General features: G+C 39.7%; 1 protein-coding gene across 1 annotated transcript in view; it reads right to left on the reverse strand.

Moving 5' to 3' along the window:
• Nucleotides 1-19,143, reverse strand: part of LOC134639925 (adhesion G protein-coupled receptor A3) — a 184,095-nt gene that overhangs the window by 104,603 nt on the left and 60,349 nt on the right. The window contains exon 8 of the mRNA XM_063491443.1: nucleotides 5,817-5,981. Within this exon, the coding sequence (XP_063347513.1) occupies nucleotides 5,817-5,981 (165 nt within the window). The remainder of the gene's footprint in view (nucleotides 1-5,816; nucleotides 5,982-19,143) is intronic.

Below are 19,143 nucleotides of genomic sequence, written 5' to 3' on the forward strand. Positions count from 1 at the left end.
AGATGACTCCCAGATTCTTGACTGTGAAACATGCGTCTGTCTTATTAATGACTTCTGAATTAATTTTATTTACTAACTTTATTAATGAAGTTTATTGTCTATTCACTTGGTGCAGTGAAATATTTTTTTTTTGTTAATCACAAAAGACATTTAAAGGTGTTGATGTCTTCTCCCCTCTGCTTGTGATGGTTTCCTCTGGCTTTATCCCACATTTGAGTATCCAAAGACATCCACTTTTACCTCCTGTGGCTCCAGATGTGTGAAAAAATAACTTGTGTGACGTCGTCACAGTTATTTTTGGTATTTTTAGTTTCTTGCAGGTACAACAGAATAAATACTCTCAAGGTGATCTTCGGAAAAGCTGGCTTTGTGGAGTGGCACAGCTTGACCCATACAAGGGCCTGAAAGTCAGGATACCTCATCCTCCACTCTGTTCTGAACTGTTTGTAACTTCCACAGCATATTGAAAGAGTGTTACAAAATCGCCTGCGTACCCCATTTAAACATGCACCACAGTGGCAGATGGAGAATGTCAGTGAAGGATTTATATTTCAAGCAGAAACCTGCTCTTGCCTGTTACTCCTAAAGGGAAATTCAAATTAAGTGTTGTTCTTACGGTAATACAAAGTTCACTGAAGACTCCTCTGGAGCAAGAAATGAGACTTTCTCAATAATGTCATCAAGAACCAAGTCCTGGAGCTGCTCTACTGACCAACCTATGATAGGGGCTAGTGTGATTTTACAGTCAAATGGATCATTTCCATTTTCTGGGTAATGCCTGTTAGTGTTTCAATAAAATAAAGCTCATTAGGGTGTAAAAAGGCAGCCAAACATTCACAGTCCAGGACACTAGCCTGTATTTTGCAGATAACAAAAGAACTCCAGGTTTTGTTTCTTGGCATCACTGTATATTAAAGGTCTGTGTTTCTGTAGCCTTAGGACAGAGCGGTTTGTGTTCTCACATATTGATCAATTTGTCAACAATCAAAGAAGGAGCATGTGTCTCATGCTCGTGGTTTTGTGCTAGAGGCAGCATCACAATTGTACTTCAGAAAATAAGCTGAAAAAATGTTTAATGTGAAAACAAACGCTTTTGACTTCATCAAAATTAAAATAAAGGAGCAGTGCTCTCAGGAGGCTAGTAATCTGTTCTGAGGGTAGAGACCTGCCATCACACTACTCCCCACCCCATTCTCTTTACCCCCACCTCTAGTCATCCACATTGCTGCTGCTGCAGCAGCTACTTAGTAATAAATGGCATTAATTTCGCCCCCAACAAAAAAGGGGGCTCATTTTCCAGCCCATTACTCCAATGCTCCAGCAGAAACAAAGCCTCTGTGCTTGATGCACTAGAAGTGGGCTGTAAAGTACAGCAGCTACAAAAGAGTGTACACGACAACAGCACACCCACAAGGGAAGAGAGGTGGAGGGTGTGCGTGCATGTATGTTAACAAATATAGTTTTAACGTGGTTACATGGAGTCGAGGACAGCGAAAATGGAGTGCACAGTAGATGTGTGGCGTTTTTCTTCTTTCTATGTGAGACTTTAGTTATTCATCTTGTTCTCTATAGACATGATATAAATCTGGACTACAATGAGCCATAATGTGTGTAGGAGTTTTTCTATCGCACATAACAATTATTATTAAATAATATGAAATGTCCAGACTCTGCTGTACTAGTGAGCCAAACTTAGAGGAAGGCACACCAGTTGTAAGATGAAACGAAACGCAGCACGACACTACCTAAAACCAGACTTAAGTACCTCTACTGGGCACTCTATAGAGGGATAGCAACAGAGTGAGTTAGTTCTGTGATTAGAGTATTAATTTTTATAACATGCTACTTTATAATTGGAAATATTTCTTGTGAAATAAATAATAGTGGGGTTAAACTATTGCTTCATATATCAGGAGACTTCCTGGTTTCAGCTTTGAAAACCAGTCCATTGATGCCAAGCACAAGAGATGGTAAACCAAAGTACATTGTACAAGCAGATTGAAGGAAATGGTTTATTTACACAATATTTAGAAGCACTTTTATTATTTATTTTCTTTATTAGTTGAAAATTTCATGCAGAAATAGAGTTACCAACTACAGACAGTAGTTCGCAAGAAGCTTCTCGGATGAGAGGTTAAAACGTCTTCAAGCAATTTAGAGAAGTCCAGACGCTTTTCTTTCCAAGCTCCTTAGACTAAGATGACCTGGATGACTGAGAACCTTCACAGACATACAGTTAGCTTAAATAAGCAAGGTTAAGCTAACTGTTAAGCTAACCTAGCAGCCATTCCTCAGTACCATCAGTACCATTCCCTGTGAATGGTACTGATGGCCATTGATCAGTGGTCTTTGATCAATGGTCTTTGATCAGTGATCAGTGGGCTTTGATCAGTGGTTGTTGATCAATGGTCATGACAATTTTCATATTACTGATCAAAAAACTGACCTCACAGCCCATTGTTCATTCAGTGTACTGGTTTCAGTTATTGTGCAATGTACTGTTTATAAGGTTGGGGAAACCTGCAGTCAGCTGAGACTCCAGAATTCACTTGGATGAGTGACGAAACGCTTCTCCCACTGAAAACGCTACGTCCAGATGAACAGAATCAACCTTTGGGACTAACCTAGCTAGGTTAACAGTTAACAGAACTGCAAAAGCTGGTTAAGCTATAGATTATAGGTTATTACAGTAATCAGTGTGTCAGTTAAGATGGATTTTATTATCTCTGAAAAGAGCGAGACTGATTGTTTCCAACCATGTCATTCTAAATCCCAATGTAAATCCCATGTACTAATACTGTAGAATGAGTATGTGATGATTGGTGGGAAAAAATTACTCTTGCTCATACCAATGATATCAAAATTCAGCTAATGGGTTATGAAGGGTGTATTTTAACACAAAACACAATTCTTTACCTAACCAGTTTTGTCCCTATATATAGGCAAAAGCAAGCGATGCAAGTAAAAATTAATGTGGGAAAAGCAGATGTTCTGGACAGCAAACTTCTGGTTGCAGGTAAGTGCCTCCAGATACAGATATTGCTGGGGTTTATTTTTCCTCCTCACATGAGAAACATACATCGAAGGGGTATCTGCATGTGTGTCAGAATATGTTGGTGATGGGCAGTGTTGGGAAGGTTACTTTTAAAATGTATTCCATTACAGATTACAGAATACATGCCACAAAATGTATTCTGTAACGTATTCCGTTACGTTACTCAATGACAGTAACGTATTCTGAATACTTTGGATTACTTAATATATTATCATGCTTTTTACAACTACATGAATGTACTATTGCTGTGTGATTTATTACTATTACTGAAGGTCCGCGGCTCCGAACCGTAGTAAAGGGACCTCTGACTAATACAGCGAGTTCCGTGTCGGGCTTGTAGCCGAAAAATAGCTTTACTTTGTTGTGTGGGTCAACTTTGCTTGCGAGAGACAGAGAGAGGCGTTGAAAGGCTGCTCCAACGGAACTTATTGTTTCGGAGGAAAACACGAACACAGCGTACAGTCGAGTCTTAATAGCTTACTTACAAGTGGGCTTGTCAGGCACTCTTCTTGGCTGCAGTGGTTATTATTATATTTACATGCTTCCAGCTCCCGTTTTTGCTCGGTGACAGCTCGTACTTTTCCACTCACCTTTTTTTCCCACCTCTTGCTCACAGACACATAACGTGTATGGCAGTCCATTCTCCCTGCAACACGGACTACACTGTCCATGAGGCTACATTCTTTAGAGCTATGCCTGTAGCATTCTGCCTATTAGCTTAGCACAACAACAACAACAACAAAAAGGCACTCTCTCACCCAGGAAACACACAATCGCAAGCTGTGTCCAAATTCATGGGCTGCATCCTCCTGAGGCCGCATTTGTAGGCCGATTACGTCACAGCGACGCGCCGAAGGCTGTCCAAATTCGTAGACTCCTCCGAATGCAGCCGACAAATGCGTCCTCCTTTTCCCTGAATTTGAAGGATGGGTCGGGTGTGTCCTTCGTGGCCCACCATATCCCAGAATTCATAGCGCGGCCCAGCCAAACTCCAGTTTCCGGCAATGGCGGCCGCTACTAAGTTTTAAAATTACTCTTATTAATCTTTCTGGGTCGGAAAATAAACTTTTAACATATTTTCAGGCGAGAATGTGGATGTGTAAACTTCAAATATCTGCTCGGTTTATCAAGACATCGCATATTTGCAAAAGTGCTTCGACGTTTTCGCAGACGTCTGTTACCCACCAGCTCGATAGCTAGCCGAGAGCTCGAGGGTCACTAAAGCCGCCGAGAACGGCACAACTCCCGGCACATCATGTTCAGATTACCGCGGACTTTCGCTACTCAGGTTAAACGTAATATACAAGTCACCTAGTCAACCTAAAAATGTTATTGTCTGTCTTTTTTCAGTGTTTTATTTGTTCGTGAGTAAATCGGTTTGGCTGAAATTAAAGTTATTAGATTAGATTAGATAAAATAAAACTTTATTAATCCTCCAGGTGGGTTCCTCCTTGGTTTTCACACAGCTGAATAAACGTCAAACAGAAAACTGATTAAACATAAGTGTCGAGAATTTACGCCAGTGTCCTGTTATATTTTAGATAGCAAGGAGCAGACGGCCAAGTTTATTAAACTCCACTGAGACAGCGGTGATGCTAATCTGAAGGCTAGACCGTCCAATTTCACTGCCGTTTACTTCCGGCCTACCCGACCTCCTGAGGACCCGGCCCACGTAGACCGTGAAGGCCGGGTCCACAGGAGGATGCAGCCCATGAATTTGGACACAACTGCAGAGAGAGAGAGAGAGTGTCGCCCTGTAACCATGGCAACTGTAGCTGCCGCCTGGAACAACAGAACGTAGCTGTCAAACAAAACCAATCAATCCTGACCGGCCACAATATGAAACAGGAAAGTACCGCAGTGTAATCCATTTATTTCAACAAAGTAACTGTATTCTAAATACCACCTTTTTAAACGGTTACTGTAATGGAATAGAGTTACTCATATTTTGTATTTTAAATACGTAATGGCGGTACATGTATTCCGTTACTCCCCAACACTGGTGATGGGCAGTGTTGGGGAGCAAGAGAGCAAGAGGAGGGAAAAAAAGGCGAGTGGAAAAGTACGAGCTGTCACGGAGCAAAAACGGGAGCTGGAAGCATGTAAATATAATAATAACCACTGCAGCCAAGAAGAGTGCCTGACAAGCCCACTTGTAAGTAAGCTATTAAGACTCGACTGTACGCTGTGTTCGTGTTTTCCTCTGAAACAATAAGTTCCGTTGGAGCAGCCTTTCAACGCCTCTCTCTGTCTCTCGCAAGCAAAGTTGACCCACACAACAAAGTAAAGCTATTTTTCGGCTACAAGCCCGACACGGAACTTGCTGTATTAGCCAGAGGTCCCTTTACTACGGTTCGGAGCCGCGGACCTTCAGTAATAGTAATAAATCACACAGCAATAGTACATTCATGTAGTTGTAAAAAGCATGATAATATATTAAGTAATCCAAAGTATTCAGAATACGTTACTGTCATTGAGTAACGTAACGAAATACGTTACAGAATACATTTTGTGGCATGTATTCTGTAATCTGTAATGGAATACATTTTAAAAGTAACTTTCCCAACACTGGTGATGGGATATGAGAAGAAGTGGTTCCTGACCAAGCCACAACTGCACAAACACATTAAATGTACCAGTTTTCTTATCCAACTCTCAAAAATACATTTACTATTATTTTGAGACCTTTTTTTCCAAATCAGCCTGTATAATAAAACTGAAAAACTAATCTGCCATTGTCTGTGGCTGCAAGGTCACTCACCTGAAGTCCCCCTTGTTGTTGGTGACTCTGTCAGCAGGGCAGTATGATGCTGACGTTTCCAGAACCACGATTTCCATTTGCTGAGAAGTGTTGCCACGGGAACTGGTCACCAGGCACTCCCAGATTCCAGCAATGGGCACATCGATGCTGGAGAGAATAACCTCGCTGGAGGAAGAGAGAAGACACATAAAACTATGAAAATGTGTTTTTAAAATGACATATTCATGAGGGGGTTGTGTCAGTGAACCTCTTCCTATGAGATTTAGGAGAAGTTCGAAGTCCCGAATTAGAGCCTAGTCGTACATTTGGGGTTAAATGTAGTTTTAGGATTAGTTTTCTCTTGGGGCTTGATTTTAGGGTGCTTTGAATTATTTTTGGATTAGACTAAGGATTAAAGTCAGTCAAAAGGCATAAAGAGTTAAGGTCATCTTAAGACGTCTGTAGTCTGTAGAGTGCAAAGATGTGTGTGCGCTTGCGTGGTTCACCCGATCTAATTCATTCAAGGGACCTTTGTCCATATACAAGTATGTGGTAGCTTAAAACGTTGGCTGTGACTTAAGATGATCATTACTCATGCTTATCTTTCCTACTTTGTCACAGCGATTCCTATCTCAATGGAAAATGCCTGATTAAACAAAGAATGGTGAAACGGTGACAAAGAGCCAATGCAGGGCCATTTGCCAACGCGACTAATCTTGAGGATTTTACTCGTTATAAAAAAAGCAGAAAAGCCGGTGGAGATGGCTAAGCAACGGGAATAATCACCATGGAAATTCTACCTCCTTAAGAAATGCCAACTGTTTTATTTCCAAATACAATCCAGTTGTAGTCAAATATACACTTTGCTTTGTGTCTGTGTAAAAACCTAATGCCTTTTTTGTGTGTTAATTAAGCTGCATGTGTATGTAATACACAGTATGCCACTGTATACCCCCACTCGGCTGCATAAAGTTTTTAAATGCGACTTAAGGAACAATGCTGCACAAATGGGAAAGTATTACAGCTGACATGGAAAATCTGAAGTGACAGACTGGACAAGAAACGAAAATCTTTCAGAGTAAAGATGATTAGTGGCTGAGTGGCTCTGATGTGCGAAAGCTGTAATCCCAGAAAACATTTATCAGACGGTGTGAGGAAGGCATTTATTCCGAAAAATGAAATGCCTTCATTTTTTTCTGCTTCTCTCACTCCTTCTCCCTGTCACCCTTTTTGTCTCAATATGCTTAGTAGTAAAATCATTTCCGGCATCCATGCATGTACTTCAAGAAAGACAAAACACCATCCCAACAACCAACACATGTAAACATATTCACACATCCCAGCCTAATAGTGCAAACAAAAATAGGACAATATCTTCTACACAGTATGAAAAACCTACAACTTCACTGCTTGCCCAGCCAACCAAAAAGAAAGAAAAATTATCTTAGAACCAAATATTCGTAGTACAGTATGTAAGTGAAATAACTAGTTAAAATACCAATATAGTTTATGTATATAACCCTGGTTAGTTTTTTTTCTTCAGTTTACTAGAACAAATAGAAAGACTGGCATTGATGTGGACATATAAGTAAAGCTCAGAATAGCTCATAAAGTCAGTTTTACACTTCAGAAGCCCACTCATTACCACATCAAACTGTAGAATTAGTTTTGAAATTTCCCACACATGAAATAAAAGAGGTACCATTTTAATTAGTTATCTACAGAAATAACTAGGAATCAATGCATACTAGCTTTTAGCATTTGTGCTAAGCTAAGCTAAATAAAAGATAGCTTAAATATCCGATAAAAGGATTATCACAAATTGTTAAGGCATTGAAGAAACTTTGAAAATGTTCTTAGCAGCTTTGTGATGGAGAGTTTAACACAACCCACATGCTTTTAGAGTAAACCTAAGGTTGAAAAACAAGCCATCTTATATTTTAGATTAGCTAAGACCAAAAATGTGCTGGAAAAGTAAGCAGTAAAAAGTTAAAGAAGTTACTGTCCACATGGATAAAATCCCACTACTTAAAGCATGTGTATGAAGGTATGAAGGCCCTGTGTCATAAACCCTTTGGAAACCCTGTGCCATAACCTGAGGTGTACCTTCCTAGAAATATAACTACACATCACCACTGATGCAGCCCACACAGATTATAAACACTGGCAATAGTCTGCCTCTTGTGTAGGCTACAGTCATCGGCTCTGCATAGATTACATGACATGTCTTCCCAATGAGTTGTTTGTGTAAGTTTGGTCAGAAGGTTCCTTTGTAAGTGTGCCTGCGCCATTAGCGTGCTGCCTGCTGTAACCCTAATTTCCTTCGGGATTAATGAAGTATTCTGATTCTGATTAATGCAAAATTAAGCAATTAGCTTATTAAGTAAGCTTAAAAAGTGCAGGTACAGTAATTTCTCTCTTTTTCCAGTTAGCTTAGCCAAGTGAATACTTAACATTTTATTTAACTTTACCAAATCCACAGTTGTGCACATACAGTACCAGTTGGCATGGTTTTCAAAAAAATCTTACACAAACATATCGCACATGCTGCTTGAACATACAGTGACTTGCAAAAGTATTCGGCCCCCTTGAACTTTTCCACATTTTGTCACATTACAGCCACAAACATGAATCAATTTTACTGGAATTCCACGTGAAAGACCAATACAAAGTGGTGTACACGTGAGAAGTGGAACGAAAATCATACATGATTCCAAACATTTTTTACAAATAAATAACTGCAAAGTGGGGTGTGCGTAATTATTCAGCCCCCTTTGGTCTGAGTGCAGTCAGTTGCCCATAGACATTGCCTGATGAGTGCTAATGACTAAATAGAGTGCACCTGTGTGTAATCTAATGTCAGTACAAATACAGCTGCTCTGTGACGGCCTCAGAGGTTGTCTAAGAGAATATTGGGAGCAACAACACCATAAGTCCAAAGGACACACCAGACAGGTCAGGGATAAAGTTATTGAGAAATTTAAAGCAGGCTTAGGCTACGAAAAGATTTCCCAAGCCTTGAACATCCCACGGAGCACTGTTCAAGCGATCATTCAGAAATGGAAGGAGTATGGCACAACTGTAAACCTACCAAGACAAGGCCGTCCACCTAAACTCACAGGTCGAACAAGATGAGCACTGATCAAGAGGCCAAGAGGCCCATGGTGACTCTGGACGAGCTGCAGAGATCTACAGCTCAGGTGGGGGAATCTGTCCATAGGACAACTATTAGTCGTGCACTGCACAAAGTTGGCCTTTATGGAAGAGTGGCAAGAAGAAAGCCATTGTTAACAGAAAACCATAAGAAGTCCCGTTTGCAGTTTGCCACAAGCCATGTGGGGGACACAGCAAACATGGAAGAAGGTGCTCTGGTCAGGTGAGACCAAAATGGAACTTTTTGGCCAAAATGCAAAACGCTATGTGTGGCGGAAAACTAACACTGCACATCACTCTGAACACACCATCCCCACTGTCAAATATGGTGGTGGCAGCATCATGCTCTGGGGGTGCTTCTCTTCAGCAGGGACAGGGAAGCTGGTCAGAGTTGATGCGAAGATGGATGGAGCCAAATACAGGGCAATCTTGGAAGAAAACCTCTTGGAGTCTGCAAAAGACTTGAGACTGGGGCGGAGGTTCACCTTCCAGCAGGACAACGACCCTAAACATAAAGCCAGGGCAACAATGGAACGGTTTAAAACAAAACATATCCATGTGTTAGAATGGCCCAGTCAAAGTCCAGATCTAAATCCAATCGAGAATCTGTGGCAAGATCTGAAAACTGCTGTTCACAAACGCTGTCCATCTAATCTGACTGAGCTGGAGCTGTTTTGCAAAGAAGAATGGGCAAGGATTTCAGTCTCTAGATGTGCAAAGCTGGTAGAGACATACCCTAAAAGACCGGCAGCTGTAATTGCAGCAAAAGGTGGTTCTACAAAGTATTGACTCCGGGGGCTGAATAATTACGCACACCCCACTTTTCAGTTATTTATTTGTAAAAAATGTTTGGAATCGTGTATGATTTTCATTCCACTTCTCACGTGTACACCACTTTGTATTGGTCTTTCACGTGGAATTCCAATAAAATTAATTCATGTTTGTGGCTGTAATGTGACAAAATGTGGATAAGTTCAAGGGGACCGAATACTTTTGCAAGCCACTGTATCTTTTATTAGACTGGTTACTTGACAGCTGACAAGCTGTCACTGAGTTTGAAACACATTTTCACACTAAAAGCAAACATTTGCATAGAGCTGTGAATTTTGTTTGAAACAAAAAACAAATAGGTGTGAATGAACCACAAAACATATTTAAATAATATTAAACTAGCAAGAGTCCGACTTGTGTTTAATATATGAACTGCTAATGCAAATAAATTAAAATGAGGAGACCATGCATTAAAATGCAAAATCAGTTCATCAGTTAAATGAGCTATTACTGAAACGAAATCTTTCTACTTTGTGATCTGAATCTACTACAGAGGTGATGCGATCATACAGTAACGTTTCCAAATGAAAACACATTGTGCTTTCATGTGAACTCATCTCCACTGCTACTTGTTTAGAAAAAGGAGGAAATTCAGTCAATGCTGTTAACATTTCCAACATATGACTTTGCTCCAATGGCTTTCTGTGAGCAAGATATGGAAATGAATAAAATGAGTCCTGATTTCATCTTCTGTGTTCCACTGAAGCTCTCCTTTCTGATTGCTTTTCTAAGACACCCTAAATCAGATTTGAACGCTTGACTGAGATGATGACATTCTGGGCTACAAAACAAATGTGTAGGCCTGTGCCTGGCTCTTTGTTTTTGTGCAAGTGTAAATATGTGTGGTGGCATTTTGTGAGCAAAAGTACATTTTCAGTTGTCTGAAAAGGACCTATTTTTTGCCTTGTACTGTCATTATGACAGATCTTCTTATATATACAGTAAGAATGTTTGCATGCCTTACTGAACCTTACTCCAGGAATAACATACTCCCCAACATGACTGCGATGATTTTACATGCTTATTCTGTCTGACACAGAACAAAAATCTCACATTTTCAATCACCCTCTCTCTCCCCCTGTCTCTTCTCCAGCTCCACTTAAAGTGAAATGAAGCCCTGTGGAACAGAAAGGATGTTGTGTTAAACTTTGGATGGGATCTCCATTAAAACCTTCCTGGCACAGTCAAGCCTGTCTTCACAGTACACAGCATACAACAATGTGGACATGGTGTCTGGAAACCCAATATAAACAGATAATATAGATAAAATATTAGGAGGTATTTTGAAAGACTAAATCCATAGACCAAGTCAAGCTTCTCAGACTATTTGCACAGGACCTGTATTAAACGGAGGCTGCAGTAATTCATAGATTACTCATCAAACTCTGTGGTGGTTACATTTTGTTTTTAGACAGGATAATGAAACGGGAAACTCTTGCTGTCTATAAACCCAAAGTTTAGTAAATTGTTTATCGATTTAGCAACGGAGATGCGAAGAGACCCGAGTATTCCAGACCTTCTTCTGTGGTGTATTAGAGTGAAAAAAGTAATATACAATTTGCACAGGATAGCGTCCTCATTTCACCCAAAACTCTCTTCTCCCATCCTCCACTTCATCTTGTCCAATACCTCCTCCAGTTTCCATAGGAACCTTTTAATGACTGGGATCACCTGCTCATGTTGCTCATGCCGTTGTATTTACTTAAAGAGGACATTTTGTACTCATTTCACGCTTCACTTTCATTTTTTGGTTTTAAGGGAGTAGCTTTGTTTGATTTACAATTCAACTTAATTTCTATTTATCTTAGACCCTCTGTGCAGCTCTATCATCATCCACTATATGAAAGGAGTTGTCTTGTCCTCCCTTTATGTTTACCTTCCTCTGATTGGCTACCCCTCCTAAGCAGAAGGTCTGAATAGGCGGAGCAGCTGTGCTTGTGACCAAATACCAGTGTTTTTCTGTCTTTCATCATCAAACAATTTTGTCAATAGTGTCTAAAAATTAGTCGAACCAGGCAGCGCTAGTGTGATCTATAATGAATTAAGTAAGTAGTGAATTACAAATTAATAATAATTTTATAATGTTTAATTTAATGTACAGTGTATCAAATGTATAATCTATAGTAGTGAGTAGAATCCCTGCCCTGATAAATGGTGTCGTTCTTTGCATTTATACTTTGACTTCTTTTTTTTTAACTTTTAATGAAATATAGTATTTTTGGATATTTCCAAATTGTGATGTTTAATACAATATCAACACTGTTTTACATCATTTTATATATTAACTCATGAAGTCAAGTTTACTGTATTTAGGATATATCAAAAAATTTAATGTCAGATAAATAACTGTATAAATGTACTTAAGACAAAGAGATTTCAAACCCTACAACATTTTCCTGCACATAATTTCATGCATTTTGTTAGGTGAATATTTTTGACTTGTATAGATGAACCATAAATCATGTGGCATACAAACATACAGTGAAAAAGTTAAGCAATGAAATTCTCTTTTGCTTAATGGATGTATATTTGAACAAGCACTATAATATACATTATACACTTAATGGTGACGAACTGGCTGATGATTTTAGTGGAACATTTATCGATCGTTGACATGGTCCCTTAATGATACATATATTTAAATACAATGAGCTGTACATAAACACACAGTGGCAGTAGTTGAAACGTAGTTACATTTCTGAGAAAATGGACCAAGTCCATCCATCCATCCATTCTGTTCCGCTTATCCTTGTCAGGATGCACCCTGGACAGGTCGCCAGTCTGTCGCAGGGCTAACACGTAGACACAGACAACCATTCGCACTTACATTCACACCTATGGGCAATTTAGAGTTTCCAATTAACCAATCTCCACGAACTGCATGTCTTTGGACTGTGGGAGGAAGTCAGAGTACCCACAGAGAACCCACACAAACACGGGGAGAACATGCGAACTCCACACAGAAAGACCCCAGCCTGACGGCGGAATTGAACTCAGGATCTTCTTGCTGTGAGACAACAGTCCTAACCACCATTAGTTTTTTTCAAATTATTTATGTCATCACTTTAATTGTTTAAAAAAAAATGTATTTACATGTTTACTAATAAACACGTGAAAAATCTTCATTTTGTTTTCCAATAGACAATAACACTTATTCAGGAACATTGCACATGTACTGTAATGGTTGTAACCTGTTAATTTGCCGTACATAACAAGGTTGTAATGAAACATTATATTTAGAATGTAAATATGTCATTCCCTATATACCTATATTATGTCAATATAGACAATAAAACAAAGTTCTAATAGTATTAATGTCATTTTGACATTCAGATCAATCTATTTACCTTGAAGGAGAGGTCAGAGGTCAAATGTGACATGATATTTTGAATCTTTGTCCAGTACTTTTCATATGTTAGCAAGTTATAAGGCTTATTTTTAAAATTTGCCCAATAAATCCTTAAATTGATCAGGGGAGCCTTGGTGGCTATAACCCAGATTTCAACAGATTGTTAACATAACCTTGCTCTAAACCCCTATAAAGTTTTCTCAGAATCAAGCTATTGTGTTTACAGACAAAAAAAAAGTAAAAAAAAAAACCTGCTGATGTGACGTCAATAATAACCCTATCAGGAATGTTTACACAATAGGTGTCACTGCAGCACACAAACCAAAACAGATCAGTGTGATAGCAGTTTCTCTAAATTAGAGCGTCTCTCTATCTCTATCTCTAGACATGAATAGTCTGCAGAGGGGACAGTTACATCACTGTTGAACAAATGCCAAATCTCTGAATGCTGGGAAATACAGAGGGAAATACCCCCACCCCCATACACAAAACCTCCCACCCTCACCTCTCCTTTTCCTCTCCTTCTCCCTCCCTCCGTCCCCCCCCCCCGACAACTTCGCTGCTAAATATTCTGCTGAGAGATGATCACTAACATCCCTGGTGAGCTGCTGCACCCAGAAAAAAAAAACAGAGAGAAAGAAGAGCAGGGAAACCATGGAGCAGCCTGTTTAGTTTTCAGGGAGGGGAAAAAAGGTCATTTTCACATAATGAACATATGAAGAAATCACACCACTTAGTGAAAATCAATAGGGCAGAGGCACACACAAGCCGCAGAAAGCACTGACCTACATCCTCAGTAACACTGCACTATTGTAGAGCAGCTCCCAAAGGACTCATTAAGAACATTTATGCTTGTGCATTGATATTTAACACTTTGTTTACACAATGTTGCTTATGAGACTGTAAAGTATCAATCTGTCCCGCCTCAACTCAGCTATTTAGGAAATGTTCCAAAACAGCATCGTTTGTGAATTTGCGTCAACTGATTTTGTCAATTTTTAAATGCCTAAATGAGTACATGTGTGCAACCATGGTATGCACACACACACACACACACACACACACACACACACACGGTGGCATAATTCACAGATGCTACTCCCACTGTAGCAGCTTCCATCAAATTAGCTCCATGTCTTAAACCACTCGATGCACTACACTATATAATGTGGACTATAAATAATTTACACCTCGTGTTATCGTTGTTTGACTTCATCCAATGTAACTAAGAGCTTTTATTTTTCTTTATTGAGTGAAACTGGCAAGCAGTAAAGTGATGAACCCAGAGGTAAAACCCTACAGTATGTGTGGACATAATCACATTTGGTCTCCTTATCAACTGACGCTGCACAAAAGCTCGTAAACAAATGGCGAAATCCAGCGCGGAAAACAAAGGAGAGAAAAAAAAAAGCTAACAAAAAAGAAACAGAAACAGAAATCTAAGGAAAACACTGCAGAATGCAATAAGAGAGGAAAGAGATGCTGGTAAAAGCAGAAAGGAATTAAAGTTTATGCGCAACAAAATGGAAAAAGAGCTTTCAGAGAGATCACCATTAGAAACACTTTGCCTTCTTTGCCTTCAGTAATGCATCCACATCAGGTTTTGTGTAAGATTAGCCTGATTAAAAATGGAGAGGATTAAGGAAGATACATCCAAAGTGTCTGCTGTTGCTAGCTACAGGGCTCTGAAATGTTTGATTAATGAAACATGAATCACAGGCTGATCCCACTGCTGCTGCTAGCATAGCTAACACTGGGAGTTTGGCCTGACACCATTACTCTGCAGGAGTTTGACCCGCGTCGCAGAACCACCAGGCCTCATGGGGCCCGTTTCTTTGCTGCTATTCACTGTGAGCAATGTAAATGGCTTCACTTATCGGCCCACCTGCTCTAGCGAATGAGAGGCCATGATGACATGGCACAGCATGAAATGAGAGGGAGCTGATAGATACAAAAAAAAAAGAAGAAAAAACAGAAAACAAAAAAACCAAACACTTTTCATAATGTTATGCCCATTTCAATAAGCAAAACACCCTGTCAGGCTTTGAATGTCTACACTGGCTGCCTGCCTGATACTGCCTAAAGCAGGATAAAGCAGAATTTAGATGAGAAAATAGCCGCAAAACATTTTGGGTTCACCTTCAAAGAGGTCACTTCACTGAGGCTTTGGCATCTCTGCTCACACTGCTGCAACGCTGTGCAACAAATCCAGATGAGGGCTTTAAGCTACGCGCTAAATCCTGTGTATTCAGTCTTTCCCCTCTGATGGGGCATGCAGGGCGAAGCTCACTGACTCAGAAGACATTTATCCAAGGTGAACGACACCAACACGGCCTGCGATGACTAATATCGTGTCCACTGTGCTTAAATAAGCATCGACTGCATCTGGAATGTCAAAGGTCAAAACATCAGTTACGTTTTTTCTTTTTCTTTTTTTTAACAAAATTTTTGCAGGGCTGATGAAGTCAAAGCACTAATTTTTCCCCCCTCCCTCCCTCCCACACACACACACACACACACACTGTTCTCTCAGCACTCCACTTTAAGATACAGCAAAGGGTGAAGGGTGAAGTTCAGCCCATGCACAGCAGATTGTTTTTGTTGGCCCGAGCTCTGTTATTCACTCATCAGCTATGGAACTAATGTCTGCTTTTTGTAGGTTTTCTACATGAGGGAGACACTCTCAGGTGCCAAGAGAAACATGACCTAAATAGGTTCCACTTGGAGTAGAAAATTACATTATTTGTGTATACTGGGATAAGAGTGGTGCATAATTGCAAATGGGGCCCTAATCAGAATGGGAGTGTTGGGAAATTCATCGGGATACTGTGCTGGAAAAGAAAGACAAAGTTTTGAGGAGAGGGAGATGGGTTCATGTAGTCTACAGTTATATGGCTGATGAAGCAGAAGGCTGGAAGAGACACTGACAGACGTCACCAGTCTGTACACAACCATAATAGAGGGTTTGTTACATAAAGTGTTTGGACCCCCGAATATGCATAATGAGGGCTGAAGCCTAAATCTCACTGCCGCCAGTGAGTTTTCTTTCTCGTGACATCAATTGGTGAAAGTTGTACTCAGACTCTTTACTTTAAGCTACTGTTTGCAAAGAATGTTTTGGATTATGGAAAAATAACAGCAGGAACAGGAATAATGTGTAGTTATTATATTTAATAACCATAATCGATCTGATCTTAATCTGAGCTCACAAATCAAAAGTTGGAGATCAAAACTGTAGATTAAATTCAATCAAACTGAAAATAAAACAAAAATATCGGGGACGTGGAAAATAAGATATTGAAATATGATAAATCTGTAAAAAATCAGTACATTCTCTTCACTATTATAAAAAAATAATGATTAAACAGTATAAAAGCCTACATTATTATTCTTTCTGGACTTAACTGCAGATTCATCAGCTGTAAAGAAATCATTCACATATTTTTAGCTTGAAAAAATATTGCAATATCATTACTCACCTGGCTTGTTTACACATATATAAGAAACAGTGATTTAGATTGTGTCATGTGCCATGTGTACCACTGTGTATAGCACTCCCCCTTTCTTTAACAACAGTATATAAATGTCTGGGATGTGAGGAGAGCAGCTGCTGGACTTCTATATGCTCAACAGTCCTGGATCTTCTTCATCATATTTTTCATGTCATAAATGTTTTCAGCTGGTGAAAACTGCAGACAGGCCCGTTCAGCATTTGGACATTTGGACTCTTCTACTATGAAGCCATACTGAGTTAATAGATTCAGTATGAGGTTTAACATGGTCTTGCTAAAATATCCAAGACATCCCTTATAAAAAACCTCATCTGGATGGACGCATGTGCTGCTCTAAACCTGTAGAACCGTTCAGCATTGATGGTGCCTTTCCAGATGTGCAAGCCGACAATTTCATAGCCGCTAATTCACCCCTATACCATCAGAGATGCTGATTTTTTAACTGAGCACTGACAACAAACTGAATGCTCCTTCTCCAGGCTCTTCAAAAACAATTTCAAAATTCCAATTTCTGACCACAGAACAGTTTTCTACTTTGTCTCAGTCCATTTTAAACAAACTTTAGCCCATAGAACACAGTAGTGTTTCTGGATCATGTTCCCATATGGCTTTTTCTTTGCATCACAGAGCTTTAACCTGTATTTGTGGATGGCACGCAAACTGTGATTTCTGTAACTGTTTATGAACCCATGCTGTGATTTCCATAATAGAATAATGCCACTTTTTAATGCTGTGCTGCCTTAAATTGAATTAATGCCATTGCTCCACACTTTTGTGATGTAGTTTTTTTGCAGACTGATGAACCTCTGCCCATCTTTAATTCTAAGAACGTCTGCCTCTCTAAGATCCCCTTTTTATACCCCAAAGTATTGCTGATGAGTTTCAAAATGTTCCTCCAGCTGTTACTGTTTAGTGCCATTTACTTTTCCAGCCTGTCGCAATTGGGTTTGTACTTCCATACCCAACTGATGCTCCCATCTTTATCAACAAGACAGGACTGAGCTATCGCAGCAGCTGCACTAGTCACCATACTCAACATGTAGTTTTTGCTGCACCGTGTCATGTCTTGCATGTGTAATGCTTGTGGGCATCCTTCTTCTTTTAAGTGTATCCCTCACTCTTCACTTCTTGAAGAATTACAACCTACACTACCAACACAGTTTAGTATTGTAGTACTTCCACTGTCCCCTTTATTACACTATTCGAAAAAGTTATCGCATATTACATTATGTGTATGCGCATGCAGTTCAGTTGGAAACAAGTGTCTGAGGGTCGATCTTTATTGCAGTTTTCAGTGTTGTAGCAATGCAGGGGCATAGGGACAACTGGAAAAAGAGGAGACATTCTGGAGAAAACTCTAAAAAAAGAAAAGTGATGCTGATGCTGAGGTTTATTCTGAGCTGTTATAGCTATTATTTAGAAGCCCACCAAGTCCAGTATGCCTCCAGCATCAGTGTAAATGAATAAAGGGCTGTGATGATGTCACAATTGGCACAAGTGACAACCATTGCGGTGACCACAAATGAGGCTTAAGGAACATTTAAGACTGGTGATTAATTTTACTAGTTAATATGCTAGTAGGTAGTTAAATCCATAATGCATTACAATTTTAAGCTGATTATACAGTATTTGGCATGTAAAATCTTAATCTGCAATACAAGCTGCACGATCCGCCAAATAGTGTTTAGCGGATAAAAAAAAGTACAATATTTCTTGTTAAATTGTAATTAAGAACATATAAAGCAGGATGATGTCAAACTATTCAGGCTCAAGGACCTCAGAAATGTGCCAGTATTTGGTAGCACTTCCCTGTTACGACTGTAAGCACTGAGAAGAGAGTGACAAAGTATTGTATTGATCCCTAACGGTGAACACCTTGATTGAAATGAACCTAAAACATTCATCACCACTGAGACACAAAGACACCAATACATCACTAAAAGCACCCACACTACCTTTAATCTAATTATCCCACCACAGGGATCACCAAGAACGATTATTCACCACTGAGTTTGCACATAATAAAAGCAAACAAACCCCACTGACTATCAGTGGTATTTGCAGCAGGGGAAACGGTATACCTTCCCAGTAATGGAGCGGAAAAGTAGCTGGTGCTGCTGCTGCCAAACACACCACACAACAAGAGGCGTTCTGGCCCCGTTAACACAGGGAAACATATTTCTGTCAGCACTCCATCAATATTTATGTTAGAGAGGCCAAGTAAGAAAAAGGCAGCAGTTAAAGCAATCGGCAGCAATGTGTTCTTGTGTCTGAGCCCTGTTGCCACGGCATTATGTCAAAAACATTAACTGTAACACGCAAACAGAGGAGTGCATGAGCACGCCCATGACACAAAGCAGGCCAGCGCTAAGGCAGCAAAGATGGGAAGAGGACAGAGGTTTGAGGCAACGTCTTATATCAAAAAATAAACATTTTAAAAAATGCACAAAAGCCAGTGCTGCTGCTTTAATTTATCACTGCAATTATGATTCAGCATCTGTTC

This window comes from Pelmatolapia mariae, linkage group LG13, assembly GCF_036321145.2.
Source record: "Pelmatolapia mariae isolate MD_Pm_ZW linkage group LG13, Pm_UMD_F_2, whole genome shotgun sequence".
Taxonomy (NCBI): domain Eukaryota; kingdom Metazoa; phylum Chordata; class Actinopteri; order Cichliformes; family Cichlidae; genus Pelmatolapia; species Pelmatolapia mariae.